The sequence below is a fragment of the Euprymna scolopes genome, chromosome 15 (assembly GCF_053919585.1).
Source record: "Euprymna scolopes isolate OS-2025 chromosome 15, ASM5391958v1, whole genome shotgun sequence".
Classification (NCBI taxonomy): domain Eukaryota; kingdom Metazoa; phylum Mollusca; class Cephalopoda; order Sepiida; family Sepiolidae; genus Euprymna; species Euprymna scolopes.
In genome coordinates this window covers 116,882,416-116,903,337 of record NC_136496.1, presented here as the reverse complement: position 1 = coordinate 116,903,337, position 20,922 = coordinate 116,882,416, and the positions used below count along the sequence as shown (strand labels likewise).

At 37.4% G+C, this 20,922-nt stretch overlaps 1 protein-coding gene across 2 annotated transcripts in view; it reads left to right on the top strand.

The window, feature by feature from the left end:
* Positions 1–20,700, top strand: part of LOC145294090 (cyclin-dependent kinase-like 4) — an 89,952-nt gene extending 69,252 nt beyond the window's left edge. For both annotated transcript variants that reach the window (XM_080141150.1, XM_080141151.1), the window contains exons 9-11: positions 1,684–1,865; positions 18,238–18,323; positions 20,442–20,700. In XM_080141150.1, coding sequence (XP_079997276.1) covers positions 1,684–1,865; positions 18,238–18,323; positions 20,442–20,480 — 307 coding nt within the window. In that variant the 3' untranslated portion in view covers positions 20,481–20,700. The remainder of the gene's footprint in view (positions 1–1,683; positions 1,866–18,237; positions 18,324–20,441) is intronic.
* The last annotated feature ends 222 nt before the right edge of the window (positions 20,701–20,922 follow it).

Below are 20,922 nucleotides of genomic sequence, written 5' to 3'. Positions count from 1 at the left end.
TTGGTTATTATCCAGAATTCTTCCCTATATATAAAAAAAACAAAAATAAAGAAAAATCTGTATGATGTATGCACCTGTAACAAAATGAAAATATCATATTCCAAAACTCACATAAATTGATCAAGTAATTTTATTTTTAAAAAACAGAATCAAATTTCATGAGTATCCAACCTGCCATTTTGCAAAACGATCTCAAAAGACAAGCGAGATAACTCAACAATAATTCAAACTTACTAAATTTGTAATAAAGTTTACATGTTCTCTATTCAATTCGATCATTCTTTTTTCTGTCCCAATTCATAATTCTGCTACAACCTGTTCTTGAGTAACACCATCCTAGCAATAAATCCTTTTAAAAACATCCAACCCCAACATTGTGTTTATGGTCTTCTTCTCCTTCGTCTTATTTTCTGGACATATCATTGTCTCTCACATTGGCAGCTGCCGATGGGATGCACATGGCTTCACAAATATAAACAATTTTTTTTTTTTTTTTTTTACAAAGGAGTCACCACTTATCAAGGCCCAGAGGCCATTCAAGGATAAGGGTTAATGAGTGTACGGAAGTCAATGGGACAATATCATAGCAATCATTAGTAGTGGAAATTTGGTAAATTGGATTACTTTACGGACGGCTCATCAAGAACTTGTTTACATCGGACTTGAAGACGACCATATTGTAGTCAGTTGGAAAGCAGGAAAACGGAACAGAGTTTCATAGGCATGCAGTTCTAAGAAAGAAGCTTTGGTCATGGAATCTACGTTTAGGTTCCGGCACAGATAAAGAGTGGGGAAAATTATTGATAGTGGTTTCATCTAGACAAGTGTTTTTTGTGAAAGTTTGGAACTCAGACGAGCACTTTCCATGTAAATAACGATAAAGCAGAGACAGGTTCGCAATGTCTCTTCTGTGAGAATGAGGTTGCAGAGAAGAGAAAAGAGCATCCCTTATGAGACTATGAAATCTATTTTGAACTCTGTCAAGGCAGGATAAGACTTTCTAGCAGCTCCTGCCGAGATGTAGCAACAGTACTCCGTCCTTGGACATACTTATTTATATTTACAGAAAGCCTCAGAGTTTGTGTTTTCTTCTGTTGTTTTATCTTTTCTCTCATTTTTTCCTTTTCAGTAAGCAACAAGCAAAGCAACATAACACAAATGTACTACAATATCACCAAAACAAATAATAGAATAAGAATATAATACATACATAGAACATACTCAACAAATAAACTCTACCTAAGAAATAAACTTTAACCAAGAATGAACTTTGACTAAAACGATTATTGGAAATAGTGTTTGGCTCTGAAATGACTTTACAGTGGTTGATGGTCTGTTAAGCCCAAACCAAACCAAACCATTTTTTTAAACTTAACAATTGGAAGAGGAACATCGATAGGATCACACATTATTCAGACTGCCCACTTACTACTAATCTCGCCCCCCTCCCCCACCCGCTCCATATATGAAGATGTTTCTTCTATTTCGAATTTGAACAAGAATGTTTTTTTTACCAGTATATTAGACTATTTCTCTAAATTCATCATCTGTTGTAAAATTTTATTCATTTTTATATTCCTTCCTCGTTTCGACCAGATATTTTTTCGTGATATTTCGGAATAAAAATTTATTAACACGTTTCGTTATTTTGTTACGCATTCGTTTTTTTTATTTTTGTTGCAGATCAGATGAAAAATGCTTAAAGCAAAGTCCACTTGACAAAATAAAACAATTCTCCAAATTCAGTGACACCTTCAGGAAAGGTCAGGAGAAGCATCTGAATTCGGAATCAAAGAAATCCAAATCCAAAGAGACAGACAGAAAGGATTCTTTAATTTTACCAAAAATGGAAAGTTCCATTGAAAGTAAGATGACTTTTACATGTGTACACTGTCCCCAAAAAATAATGGAAAAAATATCATCGCCATTACCATCATCACCTTTGCCACCACCACCATTATCATCATCATTATTTTCTCATTTGGTTTAACATGCTGTTTTACATGCTGGCATGTGTTGGACGACTTTAAAAAATTGATTTCTAAACTAATCTCTATCTGGCCAGGTCTTTATTTATCCCTCTTTCTCTCAAGTCCATTTTTATCACATTCTCCCATGTTTTCCTTAGCCTTTCTATGTGAACTGGACGTGCTACCTCAACTGCTCCACTCACCCAAGAAACCTCATCCATTCTTTCAAAGTGATTGCACTGTCAAAGTCTCCAGTTCTACTCTTCAGATTTAATCTTCCTCTGAGGTAAGCAAGCGTAAGCTTGTTTTTAATACTCATATTGCACATCCATCATATCATTTTTATATCATTTCTCTTCATGCAACGCATATCTTCAATCATCAACATTTGTTCTTTTTTTGTCTTGAAATTGATTGTCAAATTTATGTAACCCATTCTTACACTTTTTTGTTTTTGTGTACAGAGGTTGAATCCACAACGTTCTGATTTTGAACTTTTTACGTTTAATACATTCTCTCCTTCTCCTCCTCCTCGTTCTAAGTAACATTGTGTTGATATGCGTTAATAGTTCCTATTGCTGTAAATGCAAGTGAAACATGGACTATACTCACAGAGCAATGTGTTTGAAATGGAATATTCAAGAACTATTCTTGGAGTAATTTTTTGAGATTGTTGAAGAAATATAACATAGTCATCTATTTCCCTCTAATTTAAAAATTTTTTTTTTTTATTACATTTTCACCCCAAACAAGGCACATTGCCACTGTGGTGTAGGGGGCTACTATCAGGGGCAGCAGCTACTGGGGCACTATGTTGGGATTTGGGCAGCAAGATGTCGGTTCACGTTACACTTGAACTTCTGCATGTCAGTACAGTTGGGGAAGAAATGGAATTCCAGAGTGTAGCGGTTCTGGGGAAGAAACTACTGGAGTAAAAAGATCTTCTACATCTAGGGATCTCTACTGTGTGGGGGTGGGATTTAGCTGCCGGTCGGGTTTGTCGAGGGTGTCTACGTCGTGGGGGCACAAGTGCCTGCAGTTCGTCAGAGCATTCACCATTAAAATACTTGTAGAACAGGCAGAGGGATGCAACGTTTCGTCGATGGGACAGAGGCTGAAGCTTAGATGCCAGTTCAGGGCCTATCAGATTGGCGACTCTCTTTTGAACCTTGTCTAGGAGCGAGAGACTAGCAGCAGATGCACCAGCCCAAATGTGACAGCAATACTCCATACATGGGCGAATGGTGGCCTTATAGAGGTACAGGATACTTTCAGGTGACAGTAGTTTTCTAGCACAGTAGAGAGAGCCTACCTTCTTCGCAGCGGCCCTGGCAATGTTTTCAATATAATTGTTCCAACTCATGTTTCCTGTTAATGGACCCAACAGGTTGTATGTTTACTGTGTCGCAAATCAAAATGATAACGTCGATGCAACTTTTCTTGGTGGAGGGAAAAGGTATTTATTTTGTCATTTCACATGGCCAAAACAGCTATAGGCTATCAATACAGTGTACCAGTTTTACAAAATTCGACTTCTGGAAGTGGGAGTAGGAGAAAAAGCAGACTTTTGTCGAATGTCACTGGCTCAACCTGCCAGTGCCAGTTTCTTTTTCTTCTCTTTTTTCTTCCTCTTCTCTCTTCTGTCTGCTTGCTCCATTGCTGTTTTTTCTCAATATTCATCCCTATGAAAAAAATAAAATGAACTCTCCTGTCAATTTCGACATATGACGTCCCACCAAAACAACTAAGTTGCTCAGAAATCCACACAGATGATTTTTTTTATAATGGTAAAGGCTTTGTGTAGAACCAACCACACTTTATGGCATTACTGTTAATCTTTGTCAGTGCAGATGATTGCCACAAGACAGAGCATATAGTAGACCACAGGTTTTTAAATCAGAGTTTTTCCTTCTCCTAAATGCATGTCTTAATGAAGAATGGGGGTGCATCTCTCCCAGTGAATTAATGCGCCCCCAGATACCAACCTGGAACTTTCTATGATCTGCATGGTACATACACTGCCTAGCCTTCCCAAATGGTCACCCATCTGGTACTGGCCAGGCTTATTGTTGCTTAACTTTGGTGATCTGGCAAGAATCTGTATATTCGGCACAATCATGTTGACATTCATCTGTGTGTGTGTGTGTGTGTGTGTGTGTGTGTGTGTGTGTGTGTGTGTCTGTGTGTGTGTGTGTGTGTGTGTGTGTGTCTCTGTGTGTGTGTGTGTGTGTGTGTGTGTGTGTGTGTGTTTGACTCTGTAATGCCATGCTTACACCACGCCCCCAAATGCTAACACGTTAAAGAAATGCAGATACCAAAACAGTTGAAAATACATTTGGTGTTTCTTCGCTTCATCTAATATTAGCAGGAGAATAAAAATAGCAACCTCTGTATTTAGATTCTATCATTTCAAAAAGATTATTTTTATTTTATTATTGGAATTCTTTGAGATGAGTGATTTGGGTATTTATTTATTTATTTGTGGACTGTTATGTAATATAACCTTTGGTCGTGTTTGTCAAATCCCGGCTCACAGGATCATAGATGCAACCCAGCAGGGCTAGGACGTACACATGAGCAAGAAAATGTGCACTAGCCCTAAGTCTGGGTGGCTACACTCTTAACTGTCTATTTGTGGACCCCTCAAAATGTAAACAGACGTTTATTGGTTATTGGAAAGTACCACTCTGATACTCTGGCCATGCAAAACATGCACAACCCTAAGTCTGTGTGACAATACTTTTATTTTCGGCTGGCCGTTCGCCGTCAGATACTGTAGATGAATTCATCCTTGCTAGATGCTCCAGTGAATGGCTGGCATGTTGTTTTCGTTAGCTGAAACTTGGTGTTAGGTTCAGGGTAGATCTGAAATCAATTGGGTTATTCTCAAACCAATATGCAGACAACAATCAATAACACTGGAGATCATTTTCTTATGAACAAAAATAATTATTGCATAAAATCATTTTAAACACTGTTAGTCCAGAAAAAGTATGAGTTAAATTCGGGGCTTCTCTCGGATTTAAGAAAAACAAAATGTTTCTGGATGCAGAATCTTTCAACTGAAATCAAACTCTTCAATTAATTTTCTTGGTCGAAGGAGGAAAGTCGTTCTTTTCACTTTTCTCTTTTCGAGGGTCGCCAGCCCTTTGTGCTGGCAACCCAAAAAACTGATGTGTCCTCTTTTAAGCCAGCAAGTGAAGTCCCTTATTTCTAAAAGCACAATAGTTTTTATTAAACTCTAACTCCAACCACCCAACTCTTTGAGATCATTCTTTCCTCTCTGTCATTTGAAGATTACCCTTTCTCTTTTCCTCTGAATCTCATTTTCCTTCTCTATCTTCTCTCTCCAAATATATACAAAGTCAATTTATTTATCTGTCCACTCACCTCCCTATACCGGGTTTTGAATAAGTCCTGTTACATTGTAGATTTTCCTATTCAAATTAAGCCTGGTACGTCATTTTGGGTAGAATTAAACAAGTTTGGTTACACAATGATTTATTAGTATACAAGGCATCATATCATTCAATGTGGCCACCTTTGGCGGCAATGACACGTTCCAACCGAGGTCGGAAACTCTTACAGGCCTTCTTGACGTAGTCCTTCTTCATGGACGCCCATGCGCGGTTCACAGAGGCTTTCAGCTCATTTGTGTTACTGTGGCGTGTCTTACAGGCCCTTGCTTCAATATGCGCCCACACACTGAAATCAAGGGGGTTCAAATCTGGTGTCTGTGAAGGCCAAAAGTCTTTGGGCCAGAAGCTCATGTTAGTCTCTAACCAGTTCTGCGCAATTTTGGCGGTGTGTGCGGGTGCGCCGTCCTGCTGGAACACGTAATCTGCTTTCTTGGCAATCTTTTTAACTCATGGAAGAACTTTAGTTTCCAAAATGTCTTTGTAAACAGCGGAGGTTAGCCTGTATCCCTGTTCAAACCACACCGGGGGCATCTTCTCCCCATTGGATGCTACGACCCCAAGCATCATGACAGATGCTGGATGCTTGGTGGTTGAGAGTCTCTTGTGGTTAGAGACATCATTCCCAAAGCTTACAACCCGGTCGTTCTGCCTGTTGAAGACTGGATCGACAGTGAATATTTTCTCATGGGAGAAAATGAGGATACGATTCCCGTGGCTCTTTAAGTCATTCAACAGGCGGGTGCTCCTCTCCAGACGTTTATGAATCATTGCAGCACTCAAGAGGGGTTTCTTGGAACGTCTTAGACTCTTTCCTCCCATGCTCTTGACCACCCTGGACACTGTGGATACAGAAATCTTCATCTTTTGTGCCAGTCTTGTCATTTTCAGCTCAGGATCATTTTCAAAGGCCTTTTTGATGGTTCCACGCCTAATTTTTTGAGGCTTTCCTGATCGAGGTCGATCCTTGAGGGTCTCCGAGTTATTCAGACGTTGGGCAACACGATAGACAGTCATTCTACTGACGTTCAGTAGCTTTGCAATGTCAGTTTGTTTGCGCCCCACGCGCAGCAAAACGGAGATTTCATTTCTTTTTCCTTCCATTGGGTTGTACTTATAATTTAGGATTTTCTCAGGAGTCAATATTGTATCTGCAATATATAAGTATTAATTAGACGTACTCAAATGTTAGTTACAATCAATAATAATACATGAATTTATAAAAATAAAAATGTAACAGGACTTATTCAAAACCCGGTGTATTCTAAAGGTTCTTTGCGAAATCAATACCAATTCTAACTGGGGTTTACCACCAGTCCATAACTGTCTGAGTGGCCATGCAACAGCTGAGAGATTTATGGTCCCCTACAGACCATTTTGGAGACAAGAGTCCAGCTTCTCTGAATCCAAGTTCTTGTAACTGTCTGATTTCATTATCTTGAAATGCTCTCTGCTCCCTCCTCCAAACCCGAAAAACCAATCTCTTCCCTTACTTCTCTTGTTTTAAAGAAATTTCATTATCAAGTTGCCAAAACAAAAGAAATTTCATTATCAAGTTGCCAAAACAAAAGAAATTCCATTATCGAGTTGCCAAAACAAAAGAAATTTCATTATCAAGTTGCCAAAACAAAAGAAATTCCATTATCAAGTTGCCAAAACAAAAGAAATTCCATTATCGAGTTGCCAAAACAAAAGAAATTTCATTATCAAGTTGCCAAAACAAAAGAAATTCCATTATCGAGTTGCCAAAACAAAAGAAATTCCATTATCAAGTTGCCAAAACAAAAGAAATTTCATTATCAAGTTGCCAAAACAAAAGAAATTCCATTATCGAGTTGCCAAAACAAAAGAAATTCCATTATCAAGTTGCCAAAACAAAAGAAATTCCATTATCAAGTTGCCAAAACAAAAGAAATTTCATTATCAAGTTGCCAAAACAAAAGAAATTCCATTATCAAGTTGCCAAAACAAAAGAAATTCCATTATCAAGTTGCCAAAACAAAAGAAATTTCATTATCAAGTTGCCAAAACAAAAGAAATTCCATTATCAAGTTGCCGAAACAAAAGAAATTCCATTATCAAGTTGCCGAAACAAAAGAAATTCCATTATCAAGTTGCCAAAACAAAAGAAATTCCATTATCAAGTTGCCAAAACAAAAGAAATTTCATTATCAAGTTGCCGAAACAAAAGAAATTCCATTATCAAGTTGCCAAAACAAAAGAAATTCCATTATCAAGTTGCCAAAACAAAAGAAATTTCATTATCAAGTTGCCAAAACAAAAGAAATTCCATTATCGAGTTGCCAAAACAAAAGAAATTCCATTATCAAGTTGCCAAAACAAAAGAAATTCCATTATCAAGTTGCCAAAACAAAAGAAATTTCATTATCAAGTTGCCAAAACAAAAGAAATTCCATTATCAAGTTGCCAAAACAAAAGAAATTCCATTATCAAGTTGCCAAAACAAAAGAAATTTCATTATCAAGTTGCCAAAACAAAAGAAATTTCATTATCAAGTTGCCGAAACAAAAGAAATTCCATTATCAAGTTGCCGAAACAAAAGAAATTCCATTATCAAGTTGCCAAAACAAAAGAAATTCCATTATCAAGTTGCCAAAACAAAAGAAATTCCATTATCAAGTTGCCGAAACAAAAGAAATTCCATTATCAAGTTGCCAAAACAAAAGAAATTCCATTATCAAGTTGCCAAAACAAAAGTAATTTCATTATCAAGTTGCCGAAACAAAAGAAATTCCATTATCAAGTTGCCAAAACAAAAGAAATTCCATTATCAAGTTGCCAAAACAAAAGAAATTCCATTATCAAGTTGCCAAAACAAAAGAAATTCCATTATCAAGTTGCCGAAACAAAAGAAATTCCATTATCAAGTTGCCAAAACAAAAGAAATTCCATTATCAAGTTGCCAAAACAAAAGTAATTTCATTATCAAGTTGCCGAAACAAAAGAAATTCCATTATCAAGTTGCCAAAACAAAAGAAATTCCATTATCAAGTTGCCAAAACAAAAGAAATTCCATTATCAAGTTGCCAAAACAAAAGAAATTCCATTATCAAGTTGCCAAAACAAAAGTAATTTCATTATCAAGTTGCCGAAACAAAAGAAATTCCATTATCAAGTTGCCAAAACAAAAGAAATTTCATTATCAAGTTGCCGAAACAAAAGAAATTCCATTATCAAGTTGCCAAAACAAAAGAAATTCCATTATCAAGTTGCCAAAACAAAAGAAATTCCATTATCAAGTTGCCAAAACAAAAGAAATTCCATTATCAAGTTGCCAAAACAAAAGAAATTCCATTATCAAGTTGCCAAAACAAAAGAAATTTCATTATCAAGTTGCCAAAACAAAAGAAATTCCATTATCAAGTTGCCAAAACAAAAGAAATTCCATTATCAAGTTGCCAAAACAAAAGAAATTCCATTATCAAGTTGCCAAAACAAAAGAAATTTCATTATCAAGTTGCCAAAACAAAAGAAATTCCATTATCAAGTTGCCAAAACAAAAGAAATTTCATTATCAAGTTGCCAAAACAAAAGAAATTCCATTATCAAGTTGCCAAAACAAAAGAAATTCCATTATCAAGTTGCCAAAACAAAAGAAATTTCATTATCAAGTTGCCAAAACAAAAGAAATTCCATTATCAAGTTGCCAAAACAAAAGAAATTTCATTATCAAGTTGCCAAAACAAAAGAAATTTCATTATCAAGTTGCCAAAACAAAAGAAATTCCATTATCAAGTTGCCAAAACAAAAGAAATTTCATTATCAAGTTGCCAAAACAAAAGAAATTCCATTATCAAGTTGCCAAAACAAAAGAAATTTCATTATCAAGTTGCCAAAACAAAAGAAATTTCATTATCAAGTTGCCAAAACAAACTGATATCATTTCTACATTCATCAACTCAAAGCTCGCCTAAATCTTCCTGATGGACTAAATTTTATGGAAACCTATTTTTCTTAACCAAGTGTCAGCATAATCCCCCCTTACCATACCTCATCCTCTCTCATCCTCATCTATCTAAGCAAGGTTCCTCGCGTCGCCCAGGACCTAACTACAGTTATCCTCATCATCATGTTTGTTTTTTCACAACGGTTTGTCCAACTATTTCTCTAGCCTTCGTCAAGTGGTTCAGCACGACGGGATAATTACTGCCTTCCACAGTTGTTGTCGTCTCACCACGTTTTGACCAACTAATCCTCTGGCTGGTTTTAGGTAGGATTGAAACCGCTTTTCAGACAATGCTCACCTGGAACCGTATAGACTTAACGCTTCTATACACTGAGCCACAGGCCCCGAAGGGTGATCAAGGTTGGATTTTTTTGTCCTATAATCAAGTTTTTTTTTTTGGTTCTTATCTGGTCTTCCATCGCCGGGTCCCTACCGAATGGTATATTATTTTATTATTTGAATACTTTGATTAAAGGTTAATCACCTGAAGAATGCGAGAGGAATAGTTGGCCGAAACGTCGTGAAACAACTATGAAGATGAGGATAACAGTCCGCAAATAAATAAAAAGATTATTATTATGTTGCTTCTGAATTTTTTCAGATGAGGATTGACAATTTGTATTATTTGAATTTTGTTGTAAAGTTACACGCTTCTGGTGGATGAAGGTTCAATCCTCAGTGCAGGTAACACTCAAGAAATACAACTTAGGACTTCTACACAGTTATGAAAGCATGTTATCCTCGTGGGTTAAAAAAATTTTGTGAAATTTTGTGCAGATTCACAAGTTCAACAGAAAGATTCCCAAGTTTGACAAGATACATCCGAAGAAAGTTAGAGGTTACATCGACCAAAATGTTGTGTGAATAACATTCAAGATGAGAACAGCTGTTTAATTTTTATGGACTTCCATTTCTTGTAATAAATAATTTTACCAAGAATTCTTCATAAGTTTTGGTTTTGAATATAACTGATGGCACTCAAGTCATTTATTTTTTTTTATATAATTTTATCAAGAATTCTTCATAAGTTTTGGTTTTGGCTTCGATTATACCTGAAGGAACTCAAGTTATATATATATATATATATATATATATATATATATATATATATATATATATATATATTATTTTTTCATAAGTTTTGGTTTCAGTTTCGATTCAAGCTGATGCACCCAAGTTAAGCATATATTTTTTTATTTTTGAAATCGCAACTTTATGATATATAAAAATTGATAACATTAACTCTATAATAATTCATACAAAATCTGCAAGGATTAAAATATCAGATTTAAGCATACTTTACGACCAGGCTATGCAGAGTGTCCCTGCTAGCTTAGATAAATACTTTTGCAGTTTTAACAAAAGAGCTACAATAATATCAGAGCGTATCCATACGCGAATTTCCACAGGTCTTGCTAATTATTATTAATATTATAATTATATAATAATAATAAAATAAAACATTTTAAAAAGTTAATTATACAGATTGTTGTAGAAAGCACTGTGGAATTTCCAAGGGTCTCACTAGTAAGAATACATGTTGTTGTTGTTATTATTATTCACTCACTAGGTGTTTTCACACAGGCTAACATCACAGATTTCTCTTTGAAAACAACCTGTGGTGTTCCCTGGAGTCTGAGTGACAATGAGTCTTCTCATATTTCCAGTACTCACCACCTCTTTCGATCACCTTTGCAAATTTTTTTTTTATTACATTTTCATCCGAAAGAAGACACAATGTCACTTTGATATAGTAGCTGTTATCAGGGATATAAGTTGCAGGAATACTATATAAAGAGTTGAGCAGCAAAATGTCTGTTCACATTACACTTGAACTTCTGCATGTCAGTACAGTTCAGGAAGCAGGAACTCGGAAGAGAATTCCAAAGTCTAGCAGCTCTGAGGAAAAAACTATTAGAGTAGAAGGCTTTCTTACATGTAGGGATCTCTACTGTGTAGGGGTGGGACTTTGCTGCTTGTCAGGTTTATTTACGTCAGTGGGAGGGGGGTACAAAGGCTTATAGTTTGTCGGAGCATCCACCATTAAAGTACTCGTGAAACAGGCAGAGGGATGCAACATTTCGTCGATGGGACAGTGGTTGAAGCTTAGATAACAGTTCAGGACCTATCAGATTGGTGACTTTCTTTTGGACCCTGTCCAGGAGTGAGAGACTAGTAGCAGATGCATCCAAATGTGACAACAATACTCCATACATGGGCGAATGGTGGTCTTGTAGAGGCACAGGATACTTCCAGGCATAAGTAACTTTCTAGGATGGTAGAGAGAGCTCACCTTCTTCGCAGCAGCCTTGGTAATACTCTCAATGTATCTGTTCCAACTCGTGTTCCCTGTAAACGTTAAGCGGAGGCGTTTGAACGAAATACTTTCAGGTAATGTATCTTTAGCCATAACTATTGGTGGTTGAGAAGGTTTCTTGTAATTATTAAAGGAAACGAGCATAGTCTTAGCAGCATTAAACGTTACCATCTATTTTTTCCCCATTCCACTACAGATTGGAGGTCTTCCTCTAGGGTTTCCGTCATTGTCTTGAATATGTGTTCATTCGTTTTCTCCTCGTGCCTGTGATAGAGCATAGTGTCATCAGCAAATATACTCATCTCAGAGACAATTTTATCAGAGAGGTCATTTATGAATATTAGGAATAATAAAAGTCCAAGGATCGACCCCTGAAGTACACCCGCATTTATATCATATTGTTTTGACGTATGACTATCAAGGACAACCTGGATTCTTCTATTATTTAAGAAGGATTTAATTATGTTAAGTATTCGTCCAGCAATACCATAGGATCTGATTTTCGTGAGAAGACCATTGTGCCATACCTTGTCAAAAGCTTTAGATATATCAAGGGTTACTGCCCTCCCCTCCCTTGTGCATGGTATATATGTTCAGTTAGAATATCTGTTCAGTTAGAATATCTGCAGAAGAACGGACTTGCCTAAATCCATACTGATGGTCATACAAAAGTTTAGCAACTGTAAGGTGGTCGACTAGAGCTGGATTAATTATAGATTCAAATATTTTAGTGAAAAGAGGGAAGAGGCTAATGGGGGCGATAATTTAATGGGTCAGTTCTTTCACCAGAATTCTCGTAAACTGCTACCACAGAAGCAGTTTTCCAGCAGTCAGGAAAGCATGATTCATGAAGGCATTTGTTGAAAAGTTTGGAGAGAACTGGCGCAACCTCAGTGGAACATTTTTTAATAGTACAGCCAGGGTGAGATCAGATCCACATGCTTTCGAGGTGTCTAGGTTTTTTATTATATCATGTACTTGAGAAGGAGTGAATTTCTGATTATCTAGTGTGGTTTCTGTCCACAAAGGAAAATCAGGGAGGGAGTGGTTTGCTGGGTCCAAAATCGAGTTTGAGGCAAACTGACGGGCAAGCATGTTAGCTTTCTTGGTTGCCGTGCAAAAAACCTCATGTTTGTTGAATAGTGGGGGAATTGGTGATTGTAGATTGTAGATTTTCCAGAAATCACGAGTTCCTAATTTCTGCACTTCAATACATTTCCTAGTGGTTTCGATGTATTCTCTCTTAGCTGTCACTACTGCTTTCTTGCAATTACTTCTAGCTTCTATAAACTTTTGTCTGTTTGTATTGAACTTATGCCGGATAAATTTATGGTATGCATGTTGCCTCTGAGCAATAGCAGCTGCGCATGCAGAAGTAAACCATTGGGGTAAGTGGGATTTGCTATATAACATCCGTGTAAGAACATGTTTTTTTGTTTTTGTTTTTTTTTTTACATAGGGATCACCACTTATCAAGGCTCGGAAGCCACTCGGGGATAAGGGTTATTTTGTGTACAATAATCAATGGGATAATATCGTAGTAATAGTTGGTATTGGAGATTTGATAAAGTGTCTTACTTAAGGGGGCGATTAATCAGGAATTTGTTTATGTTGGACTTGAAGACATCCAAGTTGTAGCCAGGTGGGAAACAGGCAACGGAAGAGAATTCCACAGGCGTGCACTTCTCAGAAAGAAGCTATGTTCATGGAATCTACATTTTGATTTAAGCACAGATAAAGAGCGGGGAAAATTATTGACAGTGGTTTTAGCTAGACGGGTGTTTATCATGAAGGATTGGCAAGGGGGGACCAGAGATTGGAGCTCGGGCGAGTACTTGTCATGGAAATAACAATAAAACAAAGACAGGCTCGCAACGTCTCTTCTGTGGGAGATGTGGCAGCAGTACTCCATCTTTGGACGTACTTGGTTTTTATAGAGATAGAGAATTGCATCAGTAGTGAGATATCTTTTGGAGCGGTAGAAGGATCCCACCATTTTCCCAGCGGCCTGGGCAACAGACTTGATATACATGTTCCATTTCAGATCAGGAGTAAAGGTCAAACCCAAGAGCTTGTCAAAACATGAAGCCTCCCCAAGACGAGAGCCATCCATTTCAGTTGATGCTAGATGAGGAACAGAGCGTTGATGATGTAAAGTTAGGAGCTTGGTTTTAGATGCATTAAAAGTAACCAGCCATCTCTTCCCCCACTGAACCACGCGCTCAAGATCAGAGGAGAGGGAATCAGAGAGAGCTTTGTCATTTACGGCCTTTGATGTGTTGCCGTAGATGGTTGTATCATCAGCATAGATGTCAACGAATGATTTAAGTATGTGTTTTGGGAAATCATTGATGTAGATCAGGAAGAGAGTTAGGCCCAGGATGGACCCCTGGGGAACTCCAGCATTAATACTGTGGGCCTCTGATTGCTACCCATCAACCACTACTCTTATGAACATATCAGAGAGAAATGATTTAATGATTGAGAAAACATTTCCAGTTATACCGTAGCTAGAAATCTAGGCCCTTATGCCAAACCTTATTGAAGGCCTTTGATATGTCAAGAGCAATTGCCCTAGAAAGGAAGCCTTTGTCGAGAGATTCACTAATCCTATGGGATATAACTGTTAGCACATCAGCTGTAGATCTAGCAGAACAGAAACCATATTGCATGTCACTAAGGAGGTTATTTCTGCTGAGGTGGTTGACTACTACTTTATTTAATATGGATTACTCATGACACGCAAAAGACTTATTGGTCTGTACTGAGAGGGAGATGACTTATCACCTGAGTTCTTAAATACAGGGCATACTGATGAGGGTGTTGGAAAGCACTTCTACTTAAAGGCAATGCTTAAACAGTTTTGTAAGTATGGGGGCAAGTTCTGGTCGAAGATTTTTCAACACTATAATTGGAATGAATGTGCTTCAATTGCTGATTTGAACCATTCAGTGGTCTCATTTGTACACTGTTCCAAAGGAAAAGAAAAGACATTTCCCTATGGGGAATCTATGATGTGATCTCTAATGGCATCCCAGTCAACATTACTGTAGTACCTTGTCATTTTGAGCAATAGCACTTCAACTTGGAGTCGAGAGTTTAGAGTGATGTCTATCATTATCACAGCATGATCAGCATTCTCGAGTGGGCAATGAGTATTTGTTACACAATCCTCATGAACTGTTGTTAGAAATAAATCCAGAAGTGATGCTTACTGGTCCTGACGATTTGGAAGACGGGACGGGAATGTTACTGTCTGTGTCAAGGAATGGGATAGAGAAAAGTTATGGATGATGCTAGCAACTGTGTCTGTGTAGTTAGAGAAGCCAAGGCAATTATTGTGATGGGCATCTATATATAGTCATCTATATATTTGAGCACTAGTGCCAAGGGAGAGTACTATATCTATGCTGCCAGAGATATGATTGATTAGAGTTCTGGGCTGAGGGAGAGCGATAAAGAAAATATAGGTAGCTAATGCTATGTTGTAAAGTTAGTTTAAAGCAAATGAAGGCCTGGTCATATGATTCTAGTTTAGATTCCCTAGTCATGGGGAGAGTGTTATGAATATAGATGCCAAGTCCGTGCATGTGTCTGTCAGAGTCTTACAACAAAGTGGAAGATAACTAACCAGACATGTTAAAGATGTTAGAGGGATGGAGGAGTGCAAGTTAGTTTCACTAAGTGCTAAGATATCCGAGGAGTTTGCGAGGATAAATGATTCTACATCATCTAAGTTAGTTTTAAGTCCACAGATATTTGTAAATGTAAGCCTCAAGGAAGGAGGAAAATTATTTTGCGTTATTGCAATAGCCATTTACCATTCATTTCTTGTTGGTAGCAACCATTGGTCTTCACTGGAATTTTGGTGGCAATAAGCCTTCCTAAGATCCCAGTCCTCTTTGCGCCCATCCAGTGGAGGTTAGTGCTTTCTTTCCTTGGTCTTTCCATCCTCCTTGACCTTTTTTTTAATTTTTACATAGACATCACCACTTATCAAGGCCAAGAGACCACTTGAGGATAAGGGTTAAAGAGTGTACAGTAGAAAATGGACAATATAGTAACCGTTAGTAATGGAGATTCTGTAAATTTGTTAACTTATATGGAACGGTTCATGAAAAACTTGTTTACGTTAGACTTGAAGACAACCATATTGTAGTCAGCTGGAAAGCAGAAAAACGGAAGACAATTCCATAAGCATGCAGTTCTAAGAAAGAAGCTTTGCTCATGGAATCTATGCTTAGGTTTAGGCACAGATAAAGAGTGGGGGAAACTAGTGATAGTGTTTTCTGCTAGACGGGTGTTTCTTGTGAAAGTTTGGCGAGGGGGGTGACCATAGAATTTAGCTCAGCCGAGCACCTGCTATGAAAATAATGATAAAGCAGAGATAAACTTGCAACATCTCTTCTGTGAGAAAGAGGTTGCAGGGAAGACAAAAGTACATCCCCCCACAAGTCTACGAAATCTATTTTGAACCCTATCAAGGCAGGACAAGTCTTTTCTAGCAGCTCCTGCCCATATGTGGCAACAGTATTCCATCCTTGGACGTATCTGGCTCTTATATAGATAGAGAATTGCATCAGCAGTCAGATATCTACTAGATTGATAGAAGGATCCCACCATTTTTTCAGCAGCCTTGGCAACGGATTTAATGTATGTGTTCCATTTAAGATCAGGAGTAAAGGTCAAGCCCAGAAGTTTGTCAAAACATGAGGCCTCCCAAGATGAGAGCCATTATGCCAGATGGGGATCAGAGCGTTGATGATGTAAAGATAAAAGATTGGTTTTAGATGCATTAAATGTAACCAGCCACCTCTTTCCCCATTGTACCACTTGCTCAAGATCAGAGGAGAGAGAATCAGAGAGAACTTCGTTTACAGTCTTAGATGTGCTACCATAGATAGTAGTGTCATCAGCATAAATGACTTATGAATGATGTAAGGGTGTGATTTGGAAGATCATTAATGTAGATCAGGAAAAGAGTTGGGCCCAGGATGGACCCCTAAGGGACTCCAACATTACTACTAAGAGCTTCTGATTTCTGCCTATCAACTACTACTCTTATGAACCTATCAGACAGAAAAGATTTAATAATTGAGAAGACATTTCCAGCTATACCGTAGCTGGAGATCTTGTGAAGTAAACCTTTATGCCATACTCTATCAAAGGCTTTTGATATGTCAAGAGCAATTGCCCTAGAAAGGTAGCCTCCGTCGAGAGATTCGCTAATCCTATGAGATATAACTGTAAGCACATCTGCTGTAGATCTAGCAGAACGGAAACCATATTGCGTGTCACTAAGGTTATTTTTGCTTTGTTATATTTGGTGTGGTGCAGTTTGCATACTACTACTACTACTACTACAAGGTGCCTTCAATAAGTTTTCAGACATTTTTTTCGTATGGCCACTTTTATTAATGAAACTCTAGTCCCATTCGAAGTAATCTCCTCTGGCTGCAATGCACTTGTACTGTTCCAACAACTTCTGGAAGGCCCTATGGAAGTCGTCTGGTGTGAGCATGTCAATGACCCTCGTCACAGCCTATTTCATCTATGTAATTGTCTCATAACAACAGCTTCTGTTTTCCTTCAGCTTAGGAAATAACCAAAAGTCACAGGGAGCAAGCTCTGGACTATAGGGAGGATGAGGAAATGTCTTGATGCCCATCTCGGTCAAATAATCTATGACAAAGATGATGTTGTGGACTGGTGCATGTGCGCAAATCTTCCTATCTTCAGTTTCTCGCAAATAATTGTGTACATTTCCCACACTGACATCAAACTATGCACTTATTGTCTCTATAGACACATGACAGTCATTATCCATGAAATTCTTTATTTGGCCAATCAAGTCTGGTGTTCTGACTTCCTTACTCCTCCCACACCTCTCATCATCCCCCCACAGACTCTCTGCCTTCCTTGAATCTCTTATGCCATGCAAAAACTGATGCTCAATTCATGCAAGATGGTCCAACAGCAATCTGAAGCATTCCATATGTTTCTTTGGTGTTTTTCCAAGTTTAAAACAGCATTTTTTGAAATTCACCAGCTGTGACAATCAGGCTTTAGTAGAGTGTATTCCAATTTCTGCTGTAGCTGTTGATTTGAACCTGAAATCGTAAGATATATAGCAATAACATACTGAATGTTAAAGAGTCCATCACATTTTAATGTCTGAAAAAAAGTCTGGAAACTTATTGAAGGCACCTCATACTTGTATGATTTTCATAAATGCTTATTGAGTGTCGTATATATAAAATTTACTTGCCTCCCCACGAGGGCAGTGTTTAGACACAATGTCGGTTTTTAATGTGGGGAAAATCCAGCTCCTGAAAAAGGGGCACTCTGGATAGGAACAAAAATAAAATCTGTCTCAATCATGGAGAATTTCTCCTCTACCTGACTGGGGACAGGAAAGGTGAAGTGTAGCATGAGAACAGATGCTACACTGTGATCTTGTCCCATTATATATATATGTGTGTGTGTGTGTGTGAAAAATTTAACATTTTGATATGATGTCAATTTGTATTCAAATATTTAAAAATGTAAAATATCCTTTTCTTTCAGATGGAAAAACATGGGACAAAGCTACAGAAAAAGGATCAATAGGTTCCACTCCACACATAATACCATTTGATCCTTCAAAATACCAGGTACTTCTGCACTGTACACTTTATTGCATTTTTAATTGTTTTCTTTTTTTCTAAAGAACACAAAACAAAAAAAATGTCTTAACAAGACGGTGATGTGAATGATTTGAAAGTCACGCTTTATAGATTGGACCACCTGGAACATTAAGAACAGCCTTTTGTTGCTTTCATGTCATGTCCTTGTTCCTGTCAATATAAATCGACTTGTCATCGGCCAGTCACACCTCGAGTGGTGCATGTATGACTTTGGAGACATGTCGGCCATTAAATTAATTAAGTTTTGTTTATTGTCGTTTTCCACTAAATGAACTTGTCGAAAGGCGACCTCATATATTGCGTGTGTGTATTTATGTGTGCAAGAGGTGTGTGTGTGGGATGGGTGGGTGCCTTTTACTCCTCATCAATTTAGTTGGATGAAGATTTAAGGCCTTCTTTGTTTTCCCAAATATACTAAAGAAATTTGGGGGATTAAGACAACAGACAATATTTTTTGGTAACATTTGTTTATCGATTCTTTTTTTCACCCCCCCCCCCCGTTTATTGGGTTCTCAACACAATCCCCGAAATTTGAAAGGTGGATAAAACTCTAAGATCTCCAGTTTTTTTGTTTTTGTCTGGCAAAAGGACAGTATAAAAACGGCACCCAGTGTGTATCGTAATGATGCCAGATTTGACCTTGCTACTATGTCAGCTCTTCCATCAATTTTGTTTTATTAATATTGACGAAGCTTATAACAGGATCACGGATCACAACAGGAGGAGGAGGAGGAGAGGGAGGCAATCCAATGGTAAAGATTCAGTTTACTTTATATTGGCTCATTAAAGTCTTTTCTTTTATTTCAGGGAGGCAGGGAGGGGGACGATCATTATTCTTTTCTTTATACTGAAAGTTTGTGCCTGACACGCCCAAGAAAATATTTCTTTTAAACCCTCTATAATTCTTATTGGAACATTTTCATAAAGCAAAACTTAACAAAGGAAATATTTCAATTTTCGAATTTTGCTACAGTAACGAAGAAGAAACAAAGAAGGGAAAGTTATCTGCCCTTGCATTTGACTGTCGGCCATCAGTTTGGAAGATAATGAAAAGGGTTTTGCTTCATAGTCTTTATTCATAACAGCAGCTCCTACATTACCATTTAATCTGTAAATTATTGAAGTTTATAACTTCGTCCTTTGATCATTTTTGGTATGTTAGTCAACCGATGATTTTTTACTTATAAAAATCCAAAGGCCACTCAAGGGTAAAGGTTAATGAATGTAATGTGTTAGTGTAGTAATCGTTGTGTAAATTTATATAAATATGCAGTAAAATTTGATTTTTTATATTTTTTTTTTTATTACATTTTCATCCCAAACAAGGCGCATTGCCACTTTGGTGTAGGGGGCTACTATCAGGGGCAGCAACTACTGGGGCACTATGTTGGGATTCGGGCAGCAAGATGTCGGTTCACGTTGCACTTGAACTTCTGCATGTCAGTACAGTTGGGGAAGCAGGAACTTTGAATGGAATTCCAGAGTCTAGCGGTTCTGGGGAAGAAACTACTGGAGTAGAAAGATCTTTTACATCTGGGGATCTCTACTGTGTGGGGGTGGGATTTAGCTGCCTGTCGGGTTTGTCGAGGGTGTCTACGTTGTGGGGGCACAAGTTTTTATTCCATTTTTTAAAAAAATGATTGGTTGTTTTACGGCGTATCAACCCTTTTCGCGTTATTTAATGCCGAATCCAATTATTTTGAAAATTGTATTCATGTTGCATCCAGTTATTCTGTAGGTTTTTATTCCTTACCTTGAAAACTCTTTCCTATCCTAAATTGTCTCGAAACTCTCTCCCATCCCAAACGTGATATTCTCATGTGATATCATTGACATCTGCTTCTAGCGTGTTTCGTCTAACTCCTCTCACGTTAGTTGCATAGGGTCTATTTCCGTTTACCATCAGGTTGGTTTTTACATGATCTTAATGTAACACTCCTGAAATTCATACTAGTTGACAATCTCTACTTACTGGCAATAGGGTCCCAACATATAAGACAACCTTTTTGTTTTAAATATTCAATTCAGTTTAACGAAACAAAATTCTGTCTGCTGAAATTCGTTTTTTTATGTTTTTCTTTTCAGGATTTGACGAAAAGTATAAATTTACCATCTGTTATTTAATCCGTCCAACAAAGCTCGATGGAAACAAGTCAGAGATTGGCAGTGGTCAAACTTTCTATTGATTGATGAAAAGTAAATCTGGATTTTAATTTGGAAAACTCAGAATTTAACGCCATAACAGACATGACTCATTTCATACAAAGTATTACATATTTTCATGTTACTCTTGCAGTCCCATTTTTTTTTTTAACTCACAATAAAGAGTTAAAATTATTATTTATATTTATTTTTTGTTTTCTTTACTAACAAGGCATACCGCCATTTGGACATAAGGGGGCTACTACTTGGGACCATGCCTAGGAAAAATGAAGATGTTGGTTTACGTTACATTTAAACTTCTGCATATCACTACAGTCAAGGAAGCAGGTAGCAAGAAGGGAATTCTAAAGTCTAGCTGTTCAAGAAAAGAAACTATTAGAGTAGAAAGCTTTCTTGCATTTAC